The 19,218-nt window shown below is 45.3% G+C and overlaps 1 protein-coding gene across 2 annotated transcripts; it reads left to right on the forward strand.

Moving 5' to 3' along the window:
* The first annotated feature begins 1,004 nt into the window (after nucleotides 1–1,004).
* Nucleotides 1,005–19,135, forward strand: DDB2 (damage specific DNA binding protein 2). Of its 2 annotated transcripts, XM_028514964.2 has the most exons (10): nucleotides 1,007–1,425; nucleotides 2,565–2,701; nucleotides 3,091–3,282; nucleotides 14,373–14,518; nucleotides 15,797–15,896; nucleotides 15,987–16,164; nucleotides 16,490–16,632; nucleotides 18,064–18,228; nucleotides 18,359–18,404; nucleotides 18,715–19,135. In XM_028514964.2, the coding sequence occupies exons 1-10, from the start codon at nucleotides 1,299–1,301 to the stop codon at nucleotides 18,753–18,755; spliced, it is 1,275 nt and encodes a 424-aa protein (XP_028370765.2). In that variant the 5' UTR covers nucleotides 1,007–1,298; the 3' UTR covers nucleotides 18,756–19,135. The 2 variants fall into 2 exon arrangements, with proteins under 2 accessions (XP_035885272.1, XP_028370765.2); XM_036029379.1 differs by lacking the exon at nucleotides 18,064–18,228 and having other exon boundaries at nucleotides 1,005–1,425.
* Nucleotides 19,136–19,218: the final 83 nt, after the last annotated feature.

Here is a 19,218-nt window from a genome sequence, read left to right on the forward strand (position 1 = left end):
TTTCTGTTTTTTTCTTTTTCCTTCTCAGAGGTTGTAAACCAGGGGCCCAGTCATTTCTTATATTTCAGGATCTCCCAGACATGAGCCTCCCGCTGAGGTGAAACTGATGGCTGGTCTGGTTAAAGAGGGACAGCTTGCTTTTGTACCACAGCTCTGAAAAACACAGCTAGAAACCAGCAGGGGAGACGCCACCAGGTTGTCCCCTTGGCGGTTGCCATTTATAACACTCTGAGCTGATCTTTCCATCAAAAGGACACTTTTGAATTTTTCCTCTGGAGCCTTCATTTGTTTCCAAGAATAATATTTTTGAGATGTCTTTCATCCCTCCCTGTCTTTGAGTGCAGGCTCGACCAGTTAATGTATTTTTGTCTCCTCTCACCCTACCAAAACTTAGCGGGAGGTGAGGGTGCGGCGGGAGGAGCAGTCCCCTACTAACCACAGCTCCAGCCTAGCTCGTCACAGAAAGTGGGGTGCGTCCGAACAGTCTCCTCTCGGGCCGGTGCAATAGCGCAACCTCACTTCGGAGGCTCACAGTATTGGCGTTTGGCTGAAGTCAGGGTATAAGAAATCTAAGTCGGGTTGGCCCGCAGGCCCCCAGCGCCTCACTGCCCCAGGCGGCCACTCAGTAGGTTCGGGGAAAGTGGCGAATTTCAACCACTCTTCAGAGAAGCTGAGATTCTACCGAGCTAGAGGGGTAAGAAGACTCGGCACGGACCGCAAAACGTGCGGGCGGGAAAAGCTGGTCTTTACCGCAAGGAAACGTCTAGCCACCTACAAAGCCACCTTACGTACTGATCAGCCAATGCCAAAGCCCAAGCGCGCGTGAACACCAATTAAAAGACAGGGAAGGCGGAGCCGACTCTTTGATTGGTATATGGTCTTCCGACCCGCAGAGGCCTGGCAGCGTCGCGTCTGAAGAGGCTTCGAGTTGGGTGACCTAGCACTGGCGGCCATCTTTATTTCTGGCAAGTCGGCGGACAGGGCTAGATCAGAGCCAGCACGTAGGGCAGGCCACATCCCATTTCTCTAGGGAGTCCAAGATCTCCTCCGCTTACACACTTCCCATCTCCCCGCGCGCGCCCGGGCCTTCCCCGGAGAGGCGGGGCCTCTCAGAGAGGGGCGGAGCAGGAACTAGAAACTAGTCTGGAAGCCGGGAGCCTGTTTGGCGGGAAGCTGGCTTGTTTGGCGGGAAGTTGGAGCAGTTCCCTGGTCCCCGCCCTTTTTCTCCCTAGAGGCTTCCCTATCTTCCCTCTATAATCTCGGTTTACGGTACAGTACCTCTTTGCACGGAGGACGCGATGGCTCCCAAGAAACGCCCAGAAACCCGGAAGACCTCTGAGGTGGCTTTGCACCCCAGGAGCAAGAGGAGCAGAAGCCCGGGGGAGCTGGAGCACGAGGCCAAGAAGCTCTGTGTGAAGGGCCCCGGTACTGCCTACGCCTGCTGCTTTAATAATTCCGTCATTAGGGGTTCTCACGCAGGAGGCCGGAGTGGGGGATGGGTGCTTCCTAATTCCTGAGGCTGTCCAAAGTTTCAGATGCCTCAGGCTGTGCATTTTGTCTGCAGGTCCCCTGATGTCATAGAATTTGGGCCTCACCTCCGTCCGGTGGCAGGAGGAGGCAGATGAATTCCATTACATAAGACACGACAGATTTCAAATTCCTTGTTTGTACCAGATTGTCACACGCTGGGGACTGTTTAAAATAAGCCCACCCCGTCTGGTGGTGTGTGTGTAGCTGCAGGTCCTCAGTTTCCGTCGTGAGCGCCCTCACTGTCCTTCTTTCCTTAGAAAACACGTTTCTCCAAAGTTTAATGGGGATGGAACCTAGGGCTGTAAGGAGAACTCAAAAGACTGGAAAGGGGTGGTCGATGAAGTGTGTGTGTTTGGGTCCCCCCTCCACCCCCAAAAGAAAGAACTGGTTTCCAAGAGTCTGCATTCCTAGAGATCAGATCCTCAAACACAGTGGCAACCCAGAGTGGCTGGATTCCAAGTCTAAGTGGGTCAGCCTCCCCCAAAGTAGCCTCGTCTATTTGGAGCCACGTGAGATGCTCCGGTCCTGCCAGTTTTCAGGAGAACAGATTGGACTTGGGGCCAACAACTATCCCCTCTACATTATGTTAATGTAGGACTTAAAGATACTTCTTCCCCCAAACAGTCATTTCTATGCTAGACACGTTTTTTTTTTTTACTGTGCATTATGTGTGATTTTAAAATTGTCACCCAACCTTATCAAAGTTTTCCAATCCAAATTGATAAGAGTTCTGCATACACTTCATTCTTGTGCGTTTCTTCAGCTCAGCACTGAGGAACCCTGCAAAAGCATATTTAGTTTCACTCCAGAATTCCTATGCCGGGCGGGGGCGGGGGGGGGGGCAGGGACTGAATCCCTGCTCACTGTTTATTTCTTATGCTGGATGAGACTGAGCAGACCATGGAAGGGCCTTAGGAGGTGATGGGAGAGATGGGCTCTGCTGAGTGAAACAGCAAGGCTTTCTGGGACTTCAGCAGAGAACCCTTCCTTGAGTGAAATTGGAGAAGAAAATATGCGTCTGTTCTACTCAGCAGGTTCTAGCAGAAGGTCTGACTCCGGCTGCCCTCGGGAGGGGCTGGCTAGCCTGCAGGTCCCTCCACACTGCAGGAGCATCATCAGGGCCCTCCATCACCACAAGCTGGGCAGAACCACCTGGCCATCGCTGCAGCAGGTGAGGCGTGTCCTGGCCGAAGTGCTTAAGAGTCTGCATGGTGCTTTTTTCACAACTGGATGCCCCCAAATTAGATGCCGAGTTGGTTCACCGGGTTTTCAGAGTGCTCAGATCACCGGCCACCTTGGGGTCTGGTCTACTGGGCACTCAGCCAGGTAGATGTCTTAGGCTGTAAAGGTGGAAGTCTTAGGCTGGAATGTGCTCTGCCCTCTTGCTTTCCAGGATGATTTCATGTATATTGCAAATATTTTCACACTCAGAGACAGGCAGTTAGTTTTCCTTTGGTGGGAGGACTGGGCCCTAGGGCTCGTCTGTGGAGGAGGCAGAGAGTGGCAACTCACCTGGGACTTGGGTTTTAATTCAACGTCATTATTTTCTCTCTCTGTCAGGATCTCCAGCAGTCCTTTTTGAACTCTCTGGCTTCGTACCGGATATTCCAAAAGGCTGCCCCCTTTGACAGGAGGGCCACTTCCATGGCATGGCACCCAACTAACCCCAGCACCCTAGCTGTGGGCTCCAAAGGGGGAGATATCCTGCTCTGGAACTTTGGCATAAAGGACAAACCTACCTTCATCAAAGGGGTGAGCAGTCCCTGAGCCAGATAACCGTGCTGAAGAAGCATGGAAGGAGTGAAAAGTCAACTAGCCAAAAGGAGATGACTGGGATCAAAAGTAGCTATGGGTATTTTCAAACAAGCAAATGGTGGTGATGCTCAAATCTTTATTGAGTGCCTTCCCTGAAAATATTAGAAGGCATAAACTGTTGTCACCCACTAGTAAGTTATCACCTAGGATCTAAGCCTCTTCACAACTCTTGTCCTTGTCTTGTGCCCTAGTGCTGCTGTATTTCCTCACTTCCTATGCTTTAGCCACACTTGCTATTTCTATTCCTGAAAATAGCTCCTTGAACTTGCTGTACCCATTGGCTGCAGTGCCCTTTCCCACGGTCTCCTCATGGTCGGTTCCCTCTTATTTTTCAGATCTCAGCTCCATATACTTCTTCAAAGAGCTCTCAGTGACCACTCTGTCTGCAAAGTAGCCTCCACCCAACATGGTCACTCCCTGTCTCCCTGCTTCACCTTTTCCCCACAATGTGTATTAATATCTGAAATGTTTGACTTACTTACTTCCTTTGCCCCCCTGGAAAGTAAGCTCCACAATGGCAGGGACCTTGTCTTTCTGGCACTCCACTTTGTCCCCGGTGCCTAGAATGATGTTTGCCCGGGGTGGCTGCTTTGTATTTGTTGAGTGAATGAGGGGCTTGGCGTGTGACTGGGTGGATGGCGTGTAGGCTACGACATAACTCGCAGTGCAGACACCACATGCCACAGCACGTGAGAGAAGGAAGAGCCTTTCTCGGATTAGAATCTGTAGAGAAGGCTTCATGGATGGGTGAGGAGCGAGGAAGGATACCGTTTACATAAACGGAGGTGAAAGGAGGAAAGGCAGAGTGTGTTTGGGACAAGGTGTGGCGTAGGGCTTTTTAGGATGGTCTTCTCAGTCGTGCTGGTGTTTATCATCAGTTGCTGAGGGGTGAAGGTGTTGGCCCTTCCACCAAAGAGAAGACCCTTAGCTCGCCTAGCTGGAGGCTGGCATCGGAGGGCTGTACTGCAGAAGGTGCTGCTCTGGGTTTAGGGCAAAACCCACAGACTCACAGGACTAAAGAAGCCAAGCAGAGAAAAGGATGATGTGAGGTGGTAGGGCCAGTGGCATTCAGTACATTCACTTTCTTTTGTAGCCAGTCTGCAGACGTGTTCGTCTTGCAAACCTGGAACTCCATACCCATTGAACACTAATTCCCCTTTCCTCCGTCCCCCGGCCCTGGGCAGCCACCGTTCTACTTTCTGCCTATGATTCTGACTGCTCTAACTATCTCCCATAAGTGGAATCACACAGTGTTTATCCCTTTGCGACTGGCTTATTTAACTTAGCAACCTAGAACTTAGCTTTCTGCAGGTTCGTCCATGTTGTAGTACACATCAACAATTTCCCTCCTTTCTAAGGCTCGACAATACTCGACTGTATGTTTTTACCTCGTTTTGCTCATGCATTCATCTGTCAGTGGGTACTCGGGTTGTTCCCGCCTTTCAGCGATGGTGAATAATGCAGCTATGAATGTGTTTGTGCAAATATCTGAGTCCCTGCTTTCAGTTCTTTTGGGTGCGTACCCAGAAGTGAAATTGCTGGATCATCTGGTCACTCTGTTTTTAATTTTTTTGAGGAACTGCCATGCTGTTAAAATGGAGCATTGTGACAGCACCACTTTATATTCCCACCAACAGTACACAAGGGGCTCAATCTAAAATATCCTGGTTTTTCATGCCAGGACCTAAATGAAATCAAACACGCTATGTAGCTAAACAAAACACATCTGTGAACTGGATTCTGCTTCAGCGCACTGCTTTCCCATCTCTGGTTTAGAGACACAAGAGGTTGAGGACAAACCCAGGATGACAGTTAGGAGAGCCACCCATCGGAAATGGCCAGGTTAGGCAGGCTTGGGAAATTAGGGTTCGAGGTATGAGATGGAAGTTGAAGAAAACAAGTGCCTGAAGCCAGAAGAAAGGCAGCCGCCAGCAGAGCGCTGTGGACAGAGCTCAGCGGTCTCCCTGCCCAGCTGGTGAGACAGGACGAGGAAGGGAAGCTTTACATTGACGTCAGAACCGGAGCTCAGGCAGGAGGAGATTTATGTTGCTCCAGGAGTCCAGGGAATAGAGAAAACTAAGACACAGCCTAAAGGTGTCCCAGGGGAAGAGCCTCCCCACCAAAAGGGGAGCTGCATTGAACTTGTGCCAGGCCGAGGCTTTTGGTTAACATCACCCTTTATTATCATGTCATTTACGTGAAGTTTCCTCCCGCCATTGTGGGTTGGTCTGGGCATTTGAACTTTGCCAATAGCAGGGAAACACTAGGTTGGTGTGGAAGAAGTGTGTGGTGGTCTGGACAATGGTCTGTCTTTACCCCCAGATACTGACAGCAGAGAGTTGGTTTGAGACAAGTGACTAGGGGAGCAGCGGTGTCTCATTTTGTCACTTCTTTAGTCATTTGACCTTGGCTTTGATCTTTATTTCCTTCAGACCCTTGGCAAGGGAACATGTATTGCATTTTCAAAATGGAGATAAACTTTATTCTCATTATAGAATGCTTCATGTTCATCATCAGAAGTCCAGACAATACAGAGGAAAATATAAAGTAAATATTACATGAAATTCCCACTTTGTACATCTTTCTGTGTGTGTATACACTGTTACACACATATTTCTACTTAGATTGTTGGATAAATATTCTATCCTAGAATATTTGTGTATTACTTGTCACATCACCTTACACGAGATGATGACCATTTGAAAATACCCTATAATTTCCTTTTTAATTAAATGCCATTGTTTTGGTATCAGGGTAAGGCAGACCTCATGAAGAGTTAGGAATTGTTCCCTCCTCTTGTATTTTCTGGAATAATTTGCATAGAATTGGTACTATTCCTCAAATATTTTTGTAGGATTCACTAGCTAAGCCATCTGGGGCTGCAATTTTCTTTTTTGGAAGGGTTTTAACTATATAGTCAATGTCTTTAATAAATAGAGGGCAATGTAAGTTACCTGTTTCTTCTTGAATGAGTGAGGTGGTTTGTCTTTTAAGTAATTTGTCTGTTTTAGCTAAGTTGTTGAATTTGACATAAAGTTGTTCACAGTATTCCCTTTTATCCTTGTAATGTCAGTATGATCTGTGGTGATGTCCCCCATCATGTTCTTCTTTTTTGTTTTAAGATTTATTTATTTATTTATTTTCAAAGACAGGGGAAGGGAGGGAGGAAGAGAGGGAAACATCAATGTGTGGTTGCTTTTCGCGTGCCACCTACTGAGGACCTGGCCTGCAGCCCAGTCATGTGCCCTGAATGGGAATCGAACCAGCAACCCCTTGGTCTGTAGGCCGGCACTCAATCCACTGAGCCACACCAGCCAGGGCAGCTTTTTTTCTAATATAACCATTTAATGCTATAATTTCCCTCTAAGTATTTCTAAAACTGCATCTCACAGATTTTGTTGTATTTTTGTTTTCATTCAGTTCAAATAATTTCCAGATTCTTTATGATTTCTCCTTTGACCTATAGGCTATTCTGAAGTGCTGTTTAATTTCCAAATATTTGAGGACTGTTGAAATACCCCTCTATTTCTATTTCTATTCTAATATGAACAGAAAATATTTTATATGATTCCAGTTCTTTTACATTTTCAACTTATTTTATGGCCCAGCACATGGACTATATTAGTGAATGTTTCATGTGCATTTAAAAAGAATATATAGCCCTGGCTGGGTGGCTCAGTTGGTTAGAGCATCATCCTGATACACTGAGGTTGCAGGTTCGATCCCCAATCAGGGTACATAGAAGAATCAACCAATAAAAGTATAAATAAGTGGAACAACAAATTGATGTTTCTCCCTTCCTCTCTAAAATCAATAAAATAAAATAAAGAATTTAAAAAATAAAATAATGAGAACACATATTCTGCTGTTTCTGGGTGGATTGTTCTCAAAATGTCAATTAGGTTAAGATGGTTGATAGTGTTGTTCAAATGTTTTATGTCCTTATTGATTTTCTGTCTTTTAGCAGTTATCGAGAGAGGAATATTGGAATCTCCAACTGTAAAATTGTGGATCTGTCTTTCTTTAGTTTTTGCTTCAAGCATTGGAAGCTCTATTTTAGGTGCTTACACATTCAGAATTCTGTCCTTTTGATTAACTGGCCCCTTTGTCAACGTGAGATGTCTCCCTTTACCCCTGGTAATATTTATTTTTCTGAAATCTTTGTTTGATAATAATCTAGCCGCTCCGGCTTTCTTCTAGTTAATGTTTGTGTGATATGTCTTTGTCCATCCTTTTACTTGTAACCTATTTGTGTATTTGTATATAAAATGGGCTTCCTGTAGACAGCATTTTGAAAAATCCAACTTGATAATTTCTGGTGCTTAATTGGAGCATTTGACCTTTTCCATTTAATATAATTATAAATATCATTAGGTTTAAATCTATCATCTCGGTATTTCTTTCTATTTGTCCCATCTCTATTTCATTTTCTTTCCCTTGTTTTTCGAACCAAAAGTTGACTACTTCTTATGATTCCATTTTATCTCCACCCTTGGATGACGGTACTTTGGTATACTTCTCTTTCCTTTTCTCTCGTTTAGTGGTTGCTCCTGGGCTTACAATATACAGCTTTAACTTATCAGAGAGAACCTTCAAATAGTACTATACCACTTACATACATTATAAGAATCTTACAACTGTATGTTTACTTCCATTTTCTCCCTTCTCTCCTTGTCCTACATTTTATATTTAGATAAGTTACAACCTTACAATACATTATTATTTTTGCTTCATATAGTGAATTGTCTTTTCACTTTTTGTTAAATCTTTATTGATATATAATTCACATATAATAAACTACAGCTATTTAAAGTATACAATTTGATGAGTTTTGACATCTACACAACCATGAAACCATCAAATTAAAATCGTGAACGTGCCCATCACCCTAAAGTTCTTTAATGCCTGTTTATTGTCTCTGTTTCTTCCTGCCTCTCTGTCCCCAAGAACCATTGATCTGCTTCCTATCTCTTTTGATTAATTTGCATTTTCTAGTCTTCTTTTTTTTTTATTAAAGATTTTTATTTATTTATAGAGAGGGAAGGGAGGGAGATAAAGAGAGAGAGAGAAACATCAATGTGCGGTTGCTGGGGGTCATGGCCTGCAACCCTTGCATGTACCCTGACTGGGGATCGAACCTGTGACACTTTGGTTCACAGCCAGCACTCAATCCACTGAGCTACACCAGCCAGGGCTTCTAGTCTTTTGTATAAATGGCATCCTACAATATATACTCTTCTTTCTGGCTTCTTTCACTTAGGATAATTATTTGAGATTCATCTATATTTTTGTGTGTATCAGTAGTTTTTTTTCTTTCTGAGTAGTGTTTCAGAATATTGATACACCACAATTTATTTATTCATTTACCTGCTGAAGGACATTTGGACTTTTTCCAGTTGTTGACTGTTGCAGAAAAAGCTGCTCTGAACATTCATGTACAAAATTTTGTATGGATACATGTTTTTATTTTTCTTGAGTAAATACCTAGCTGTGGAATGGCTGGGCTGTGGGGTAGATATCTTTTAGAGATTTTTTAAAAAACAAACCTAGGGGAAAAAAAGTAGTAAAAATCCATATATTTGCCATTTCCAGTGCTTTTTGTTTCTTTGTATGACCCAGGTGGCCTTTTGGTAATATTTTCCTTTAACATTTCTTATGTTGCAGATTGGTTTGTAATGCATTTTTTCCCTCTGTTTATCTTAAAAAGTCTTTCTTTTTGGGGGGTGGGGGGAGAATATATTTTTTCTGGGTATAGAATTCTAGGTTTACAGGTTTTGCTTTGTTTCAGTACTTTATTTTTTATTTTTTTAAGATTTTTATTTTTATTTATTTTAGAGAGGGAAGGGAGGGAGAGAGAGAGAGAGAGAGAGAGAGAGAAACATCAATGTGCAGTTGCTGGGAGCCGTGGCCTGCAACCCAGTAATGTACCCTGACTGGGAATCAAACCTGCGATGCTTTGGTTCACAGCCTGCGCTCAATCCACTGAGCTATGCCAGCCAGGGCTTGTTTTAGTACTTTAAATAATGATCCGAAAAGTCTGCTCTCATTCTTCTGTTTCTCTTTTCACGATTTCCCCCTTTTTCTTCTGGCTGCTTTAAAAATGATTGCAATTTTCTTGGTGTCTTTTTCTATGTTTCTCCTGCTGGAAGTTCATTGGCTTCTTAGATCTGCAAGTTTACAGTTGTCATCAAATTTGGACAATTTTAGACCACTGTTTCTTCAAATAATTTCCCCTCCCCTCCTTTTTTCTGGAATTTCAATTACATTTTTGTTAGGCTACCAGCCAGCAATGTGCTATTTGTGATTGGAAGCATAAATCCATGTTATTGATTTTTATAGTTTGAGGTTTGAAAATTTTTTCCTACACAATCCTGTCATCTACAAATAATAAGAGTTTGATATCTTCCTTTACTATCACTATACTTTTTTTGTCCTATTCCGTTGACAAAGATATCTAGTACATTGTTGAATATTGCCAATGATAGACATTTTTGTCTTGTTCTTGATCATAGAAGGCTTTTATATTTTATCGTTAAGTATGATTTCTACTACTTTTTATTGTGGTAAAATATACATAACATAAAATTTATCATTTAACAATTTTGAGTATACAGTTCAGTGGCAGTGAGAATATTTACATTGTTGTGCAGTCATCACCACTGTTCATCTCTAGAATGCTTTTCATCATCCTGAAATAATGTACCCTTTATTTTTATTTTTTTTAATATTTTGTTTATTTATTTTTAGACAGAGGGGAAGGGAAAGAGAAAGAGGGGGGAGAAACATCAGTGTGTGGTTGCCTCTTATGCGCCCCCAACTGGGGACCTGGCCTACAACCCAGGCATGTGCCCTGAGTGGGAATTGAACCAGTGACCCTTTGGTTCACAGGCTGTCACTCAATCCACTGAGCTACACCTGCCAGGGCCACTATGTACCCTTTAAATGATGACTCACTATTGCCCTTTCCCACAGCTCCACTAATCTGCTTTCTGACTTTATGAATTTGATTATTCTAGGTACCTCATATCAGTGGGGTCATACAATATTTGTACTTTTGGGTCTGGCTTCACTTAGCATACTGTTTCAAGATTCATTCATATTATAGCAAGTATCGGTATTTCCTTACTCTTTACAGCTGAGTGATATTCCATCATATGGATATACCATATTCGATTTATCCATTTATCTGTTGAGGGACATTTGGGTTGTTTCCATCTTTTGCTATTACTATTACTATGGCTATGAATGTTCCTCTGCTAGTTTTTGTTTGAAAATATTTTCAGTTCTTTTGGGCATATACCTAGGAGCTTGTTTATTTTTAAAACTTATTCGTTTTTTAAAATCCTTTGTCATATTAAGTTCCTTTTTTATTCCTAGTTTGCCAAAAGTTCTTATTATGAATGATAATTCAGTTTCATCAAAAACTTTTTTTTGACCCTGGCTGGCGTAGCACAGTGGATTGAGCGCGAGCTGCGAACCAAAGTGTCGCAGGTTCGATTCCCAGTAAGAGTACATGCCTGGGTTGCAGGCCACAGCCCCCAGCAACCGCACATTGATGTTTCTCTCTCTCTCTTTCTCCCTCCCTTCCCTCTCTAAAAATAAATAAATAAAATCTTAAAAAAAAAAGTCATTAGTTTAAAAAAAAACTGTTCTTAAAAAAAAAAACCCCAAAACTCTTTTTTGTATCTATTGAGATCAGGAAGCATATGACTTTTCCCCTTTATTCCAATAATGTGGCAAACTAATTGGTTTCTTGTGTATTTGTTTTGGCTTACATCCCTTTTTTCATTTAATTTTTTTTTATTTTCTGTTTTTACAATTACAATTACAATGTATCTCCAGCAAGTAATACTGCTTCTTTTTAAAACTGGTAAAAGCACATAATCTAAAACTTATCATCCGAACTGTTTTTCAGTATCCAGTTCAGTAGTGTTTACTGTATTCATATTATCGTGCAAAAAATCTCTAGAACTTCTTCAGTTTGTGAAACTGAAATTGTATACCTATCTAATAACACTTCCCCACTTCCCCTTCCCTCCAGCCTTGGCAACCACAATTCTTCTTTCCATTTCTATGAATTTGAACCACTTTAGATAACCCCTAAGTTTTGATGGTTTTATTGTGGTTATGCAGGAGAATGTTCTTGTAAGAGATATAGGGTAGGGCAAAAGTAGGTTTACAGTTGTGAGTACGTGACATACAGGGTTTACTTTTGTGTTGTTATTCGTGTGTCTACATGCGAACGACGGTGAACCTACTTTGCCCTGCCTGGCACGCAGGGCCGTGCTGGCGAACGAGCAAGACCTGTTGTCTACTCGCCAGCAAATCGTTCTAGAGAAATAATTATTTGTGCGATCTCTGCAACTTGTCTGAGTTAGAGATAGCTTGAAAATAAAATTTCAAAACAAGATGGATATTTTTTCTTAAATATTTAGTATATTCACCAGTGAAGCCACCAGGATCTAGAATTTACTTTGCAAGAAATTTTTTAGTTGTAAATTCAGTTTTCTCCTTTGTCTTCTGTCATTTTGGCAAGTTTGTATTTTTCTAGGAATTTTACCCATTTCATCTAAATTTTCAAATTCATTGGCATAAGATTGTTTATGATGTCCTCTTACCTTTTAAAGTTCATGCTTTTGCTTTCTACTTTCTTTGGCTTTAGTTTCCTGTTAGTTTTACTACTTCTTGAGATGGATGTTTGAGTCATTGATTTTTGCCTCTATTACAAATAATGCTGTTATGAATATTTGTGTACAAGCTTTTGCATGAACATATGTATTCATTTCTCTTGGGCGTGTATCTAGGGGCAGAATTGCTGGGACTTATGGTAACTCTATGTTTAGTTTTTTTAAAAACTGCCAGACTGTTTTCCGAAGCGTCTGCACCATTTTTCGTTCTTTAAAGACATTTTTTTTTAATTTATTCACTTCTTAGAGAGAGAGAGAAACATCAATGTGCGGTTGCTGGGAGTTATGGCCTGCAACCCAAGCATGTACCCTGGCTGGGAATCGAACCTGCGACACTTTGGTTCGCAGCCTGCGCTCAATCCACTGAGCTACGCCAGCCAGGGCAAGACATGTTTTATATACATTTTCTAGTTGTTCTCAGCTAAAGGTTGGCCTGACACAAACTAACCCACCACCACTGGAGTTGGAAGTTCTCAAATATATCTCTTTTCCATATTTTGGCCAGGTTTGCTACTCCCTCTCAGTATAAAATTTGGTCATAACCTCTCAGTCCACCCTTGCTAGGAGAACACTCATGTATTTTAACTTGAAATGATTTTTTTAAAGATTTCATGTATTTCTTTTTAGACAGAGGGGAAGGGAGGGAGAAGAGAGGGAGACAAGCATCAATGTGTGGTTGCCTCTTGCACTCCCCGCAACTGGGGACCAAGCTGCAACCCAGACATGTGCCCTGAGCGGGAATCCAACCAGCAACTTCTTGGTTCGCAGGCCAGTGCTCAATCCTCTGAGCCATACCAGCCAGGGCTTAACTTGAAATGTTTATGTACGTGTTCACTACTAATGCTTTGACATGGGGCCTGTCCTTTTCTTGGAGTAAGGGTCCACTGATAAGGGCGCACCTGGTGTTTCGTGCACTGCACACATAATGTGTTCTATATACGGTCCAGTTTCCATTTCACCAAAGTGGAAACATAACTTAAAAACAGTCCTGAAGCAACCCGATTGCAGATTCTTTTAAAATCTCTATTATTTCCCATCCTAATTGTTTATACGTATCTCACCCATGTTTAATTTGACAACTGTAATTTCAGCAATTTTTTACTCTAATTTTCCCAAAGCATTCAACATGCTTTCGTGGAGTAACAATGGTCTTTCTTTTTGCATGTGTTTCATCAGTTTAATTAAGTTACATGTTTAATTGAATGTTTAAATGTTCAGTTTAAATATTTAATCAAGCGTTTAATAAATTATATGTAATTAAACTACACGTTTAATTGAATTACATAATTACCGTATAATAAAAAGTTAAACTGGGATATACAGGTTTAAGAACAAACACAGCTAACCCTTGTAGGAACTGAACTCAACTGGTGAGAGCAGAGGGTTATCTTACTAGCATCAAGGGTTTGTCAGACCCTGGGCATTGGTTAGAATGTTTATAGAGGGCATGGAGAACCTGCCAGTTAGCATGTTGAGTAAGCAAAGTGGACATTGTGTGAGAGACCTTGTGGAGGTGTGTGAGGCTGAGATAGCAGCCGTACAGGAAAGCAGCAGAGAAGGAGCTCTTGGGGATGTCAGATTCTGAGAACAGTGCCTGAGGCATAATAAGCACTTACGGTAATAAGGTTAAGCGATGGATGTGACCATGACCGTTTTCACCATCATTGCCAGGGATGTCTGGGAAGCACAGGGAGGAGCTCCGAGCTGTCTCCTGCCCTCCTAACCCAGCCACCCTTTGGAGACAAAGCTCTCCTAAAAAGAGCACAGCGTGCAATAAACTATCGTACATCCACCCCCTGGAGTACTCAGCAATACGGCTGAACCTGCTAGAGGTGCACACAGCAACTTGGATGTGTCGCAGGGGCATTGTGTGGAGTGAAATGCAGGAAGCTGGTCTCCGAAGGCTGCATGCTGTGTGATTGCTTACATGACAGTCTATCAAAGGCAAAGCCATAGCAACAGAGGACAGAGCAGTGGTTGCCAGGAGTTAGAGGTCGGGGGAGGTCTGACTACAATGGGAGAGTACGAGGGAGTTTTGGGGGATACCGGAACTGTTCTGCATTTTGGTGGTGGTTATTTATATCTATGCATGTGTTAAAATTCATAGAACTGTATACTCAAAACAACCACATTTACTGTATGTTAATTTGGAAAATAAAATTCAAACTAAAACTCGGAGAAATAAGGGGCACAGTGGAGAGTGCCATAGGGTCTAGGCGTGTAAACTGGCGTGGGCCCGAGTGCTGCCCGCTGGTTCTCCTCGGGGGCAGAGTGTGTGCACTAGACCTCGTCCTCCTCCTGGGCCGCCGTCACTCACCTGCTTTCCTCTTCCTGGGTCAGATCGGAGCTGGAGGGAGCATCACTGGGCTGAAGTTTAACCCTCTCAACACCGACCAGTTTTTCATCTCCTCAATGGAGGGAACGACTAGGCTGCAAGACTTTAAAGGCAACATTCTCCAAGTCTATACCAGCTATGGCACCTGCAAGTGAGTAATTTAACTACTAGGGGCAAGGGCTTCTAGGTGCTCGGTGCAGTTCTGGCGAGAGCATCCAGGTCCCGCCTCTTTTACCCAAACCCGGTACAGGGAAGTAAGGAAAGGGGTGGGCCACTCTCCATCCTTCTGTCTCCTTCTCAGACTCTTTCTTTAGCTGCTCTTACTCTGGTCCAGGTGGGTAATTTGGAGAGGAGTTCTGGAGCCTCAGCTCTTCTCAGCAATGGAAGGGCTTCAGCTGTCCTGTAAGTCATTCATTCCTATATTCCATGAGACCTTGATCCTCACTGGACAAGTCAACATGGCGTTGACCTAGCTAGCCACTTACAGTGTGGAGCAGGAGATGAGAACTTAAACTTCATTCCCTACATCGCTGGGGTGTAATGGCCTGACCAGTTCCATGGTGGAAGCTTAAATGGATAAAATCATATCCATAAAAGTCTTTGGACTCCCCAAGAGCAAGTGGTTGTAGAAACGATAAGATACTTGTCACTGTGATTTCAAGCCAGAGACGCCCCTGCTCCCTCAGGAACTGAGGGTGTGTTAAGGTCTGACCAGCACTGGATGCTGTCCTGGACTGCCCCCGCAGGGGTAAGAAATACACGTGCAATCAGGACAGGTGAGGACAGACCCAGCTCTAGGCTTCTCTTCCACAAGAAACTCTCCCTCTGGAAGGTATTCATAGGGGACACAAAAGGCGGTGTAGCAAGGACTTGAGGGTTTGAGCTCTCCTGGTTGGATATCGGGATCCCTGAAGCACCTCCCTCCTCATCTCCTTCATCCTCAAGTCTCTGGGCTGTGTGTGCTTTTTTCCCCTAAATGCTCAGAAGGGGGCAGACGTTCCTTTCTAGCCAGCTCTGAGGAACAGAGCGGGGCAGTCCCTGTTTGGTTTGTCACCTCCTTTGGCTCAACAGGTGGAGAGCAAAGAGACAGAATCATAAAGCAGTCTTCCTCAGAACCCAGGGCTGCGTGGGGCAAGCTAACCTGAGGACTTGCCTTACAGCCCTGAGGTCTGGCTGCTTCAGGGGCTCATACTAGCTGAGGACCCCAGGCCCGGCGGACAAATGTTTGAGCCCCATCACCCCATACTGGGTCTGTCTGGCTGGTAGACAAGTCTAGGCATTTTTCCCTGGGAGCCCGTGGCAAGAGAGTTATTCATTCATTCAGCAAATATTTATTGAGTGTCTATGTGTTAGCCATGGAGCTACGACAGCGGATGGATGGACCTTGCCTCTGTCCCCAAGAACCTTACAGCACAGTCTTCCCTTCCAGCTTCTGGTTTTGCAGCCTGGATGTGTCTGCAGAAAGACGAGTGGTGGTCACGGGAGACAACGTGGGGCACGTGGTCCTGCTGAACATGGACGGCAAGGAGGTGTGTTCTCCAGAGCCCGGGGCCTCCCTTTCCCTCCCTTACCCCCAGCCTTGTCCTCTGCCCCCACCTGAACCGAGCTTTCCTCTGCAGCTTTGGAATCTGAGAATGCACAAAAAGAAAGTGACCCATGTGGCCCTGAACCCGTGTTCTGATTGGTGTCTGGTCACAGCCTCTGTCGACCAAACAGTGAAAATCTGGGACCTGCGCCAGGTTAAGGGGAAATCGGGCTTTCTCTACTCGCTGCCGCACAGGCATCCCGTCAATTCAGGTGGGATAGACCCCCTCCTTGCTGTAGACCCCGCCTGCCCCTCCCCTTCCGGGGCTTTCAGTCCAGTTCAGAAGCCTCTAGGTCACACCTTTACCCCTGACAGTATCTGCCAAGCTGATGTCCCGGAACCTTTCTGACTCTAGCTGCCCCCGTCAGCTGTGGAGTCTCCAGAATATTTTTGCTCACAGCCCAGATTCACCTCCTGCCTTCCACCCCTGTCTGGAGAACAGCGGGAGGGAGGCGGTCCCTGCAAGAGAAGGCCTGTGAAGGCCGGGACAGCAGGGGACCCGTGGCCCCTTCAGCTCAGGGGCTTTTCCCTTGCCAGCTCATTTCAGTCCTGATGGCGTCCGGCTCCTGACCACTGACCAGAAGAGTGAGATCCGGGTTTACTCTGCCTCCCAGTGGGACCGCCCCCCAAACCTGATCCCACACCCTCACCGCCACTTCCAGCACCTGACACCCATTAAGGTGAGTGACAGAGTCAAGAACTGTGATCGTGGGTGGGGACAGAGGAGGACTGCCCAAGGCGGAGAGAGGACAGAAGCGGCCTTTCCTTCCATATCTCTTCCTGCCCTCACACAAAGCAGTCTCTCGTCCCCTGGACCTCTCTGCCCCTTTTGTCCCACTTCTGTGGTCCTGTTTTGCTGGGTTTTGTTTCTCTGATAAGCTGTTTTCCTGAGTTTTTTCAACCTAGCCCTGGTCTCCTCGCTGAGGGCATTTTCTGAGATCCTGACCCTCTGTTCGTTCTCTGGGTGTACGGTTGATCTGCAAGCTAACCTTAGCCGGCTTCTTGTTAGCAGCTTCTCCGGCCGCACTCCCCATGGCTTACAGTCCTGAGGTTCCTTCTGCCCAAGTCCCTAAGCAGTCTGAACGCTGCCAGTCCTCCCCTCTACTGTTTCATATTCCTTTGCAGAACCCCAGCCCTGCACTGTGGTCAGGGCAGCACAGTGGTAAGGCACGCCAGCGTCAGGCAGGCAGACCCCTCTGGGTTAGAACCGTGGGCGAATTACTTCCACTTTGGGTTTCGGTTCCGTGTGTATACGAGAGGAGTAATGGTATCTGGCAGGGTTGCTGTGAGGTTGAATCAGTACATGTAAAGCATACACCTACCGCCTGGCAAGCGCTCAGGAAACGGTGATGATTTAGTATTAGAATGGCCCTCACACGCCTCAAGTCAAATCCGAGTTCTTAGTAGCCACGTCTCTCAAGGTCCTTCACATGCTCCCATGGGCTCATCTGTTGCCGTCTTTCACTTTGTATCCAGTGAAGCCAACTTACAGCTTCCCAGGCGTGACCTGGGACTTACTTCCACGCCTTTGCATGTACTACTTCTTCCTTCCTGCTTACCGTCTTTCCTCCTTCAAAACTTCCTTGAGAAGTTTCTTAGGAAAGTCCCGTCCCATCTGTCATTCCAACAACTGCTCACATCTGTTTCCAGTGGGGTGATCTGGGGAACACAGGCTTCCTTCCCTTTTCAGCCACGGGCCAACTTCCATGCAACTCTCTCCATGCACGTGGATGAAAGAGATGGGGTGGGGGGGCGGGTTGCATAGGCCCTATTTGGTTTTGGTCACCAGAGACTTTTTCCTTTGTCATAAGCTCACCTTTTTGGCTAATGTGTGGGTCAGGCTGATGTTAAAACATTGATCAGTTGGTATGACCTCAGCACATGCAAGAGAGACCAGGCCTGAAGGTGTCCTAAGGGCCAGCTGGGGATCTGAAATTTACGGCGGTAGATGTATGCACCACTGGAAACTATTCTTGTAGATTTGTGTAGATCTTATCTCCATTATTAAATTGTTGGCAACTGTATTAACAATTGTTAGTGGCAACGAATACTTTTGAAGTCCCTTTTGATGTTCTGCACTTACTCTCGTGACCAGCCTTTCCATCTCCTAGGCAGCCTGGCATCCTCGGTACAACCTCATTGTTGTGGGCAGATACCCAGATCCTAATTTCAAAAGTGGTACCCGCCACGAATTAAGAACAATTGATGTCTTTGATGGAAGCTCAGGGAAGTTGATGCATCAGCTCTATGACCCGGAATCTTCTGGTATCAGTTCGGTGAGGTTTGGGCCCTCAAACGATGGGAGGATGCAGGGAATTCAGCCTACCTCACTGACCAGAAATGAGTCCTTGCATGCCCTCCTGATACCTTCAGCCCCTCCTCATGCTTATACCCTTGTCTCTGCAGCTCAATGAGTTCAATCCCATGGGAGACACGCTGGCCTCTGTGATGGGTGAGTGAAGTAGGTTATATCTCAGACTGGCCAAGCCTGACCCTGCTCCCCAAGGTTCAATGCAAGCGAACCCCAGCTTAGCCCTGCCCCATTCACCCCAGGGTAGGAGTCCCTGAAGATAATCAGGAGACAGTGGTCTCTCTGGCCTAGGCGCCCCACCCCTCTTGCTTTGTCTCGGTCACGGTCACGGCAATGCCTGGCTGCTGTCCAATTCCCTGGTATTTCCGTGCCCAGTTCTAGGTTCCCCGGGCCAGCCCCAAGCTCTGAGAGACTGATCGTAGGTGAGTCAGACTGGTCTCGCTCTTCCTAGGTTATCGCATTCTCATTTGGAGCCAGCCGGAAAGGATGTAGAAATGAGAGGCGTTAATGAAGGTGCGCTCCAAGCAAGGACTGCGAGCAACGTGAACACAAGTCCTGCAGGAACAGGTGGCTATGTGTTAAAGGGCCAAAGGTATCCCAGTCTTAGGGTTGGAACAAGGATGCTGGGGCATGGGACACTGTGGAGCTGGGACACTAGCATGTTATTGCTCTGGACTTAGCTCTGGACACTTCTCCAGAGTTGGCGACCCAGCTGCCCCCAGGGTCCCTGCTATGTCTAGCCTGGAACCAAGCTTCTCCTGGAGCCAAGGTACTTCTCTCCTCTCTGACGTGCGCTGGCAGAGTGATCAGGTGGTGGTGGTGGTGTTTGATTTGTGCCCCTCACTGACATGACCAATAAAACTACACCCAACTGAGCTTCTGAGTGGATGGGTCTTCCAGCACGGACCTGGTCAGAGCGCTCCTGGGTCTCCCACGTTGAAGAAAAGGCACAGAA

This window comes from Phyllostomus discolor, chromosome 6 (assembly GCF_004126475.2).
Source record: "Phyllostomus discolor isolate MPI-MPIP mPhyDis1 chromosome 6, mPhyDis1.pri.v3, whole genome shotgun sequence".
In the NCBI taxonomy this organism is placed as follows: Eukaryota; Metazoa; Chordata; class Mammalia; order Chiroptera; family Phyllostomidae; genus Phyllostomus; species Phyllostomus discolor.

What these genes read in the sequence shown, in the direction of transcription:
- DDB2 (XM_028514964.2), top strand. Translation starts at nt 1,299, where the DNA reads ATGGCTCCCAAGAAACGCCCAGAAACCCGGAAGACCTCTGAGGTGGCT. An exon ending in ACCAGCTATGGCACCTGCAA is followed by an intron (nt 14,519 to 15,796) that starts GTGAGTAATTTA and finishes CTTCCCTTCCAG; the next exon opens with CTTCTGGTTTTGCAGCCTGG. An exon ending in AATCTTCTGGTATCAGTTCG is followed by an intron (nt 18,229 to 18,358) that starts GTGAGGTTTGGG and finishes TTGTCTCTGCAG; the next exon opens with CTCAATGAGTTCAATCCCAT.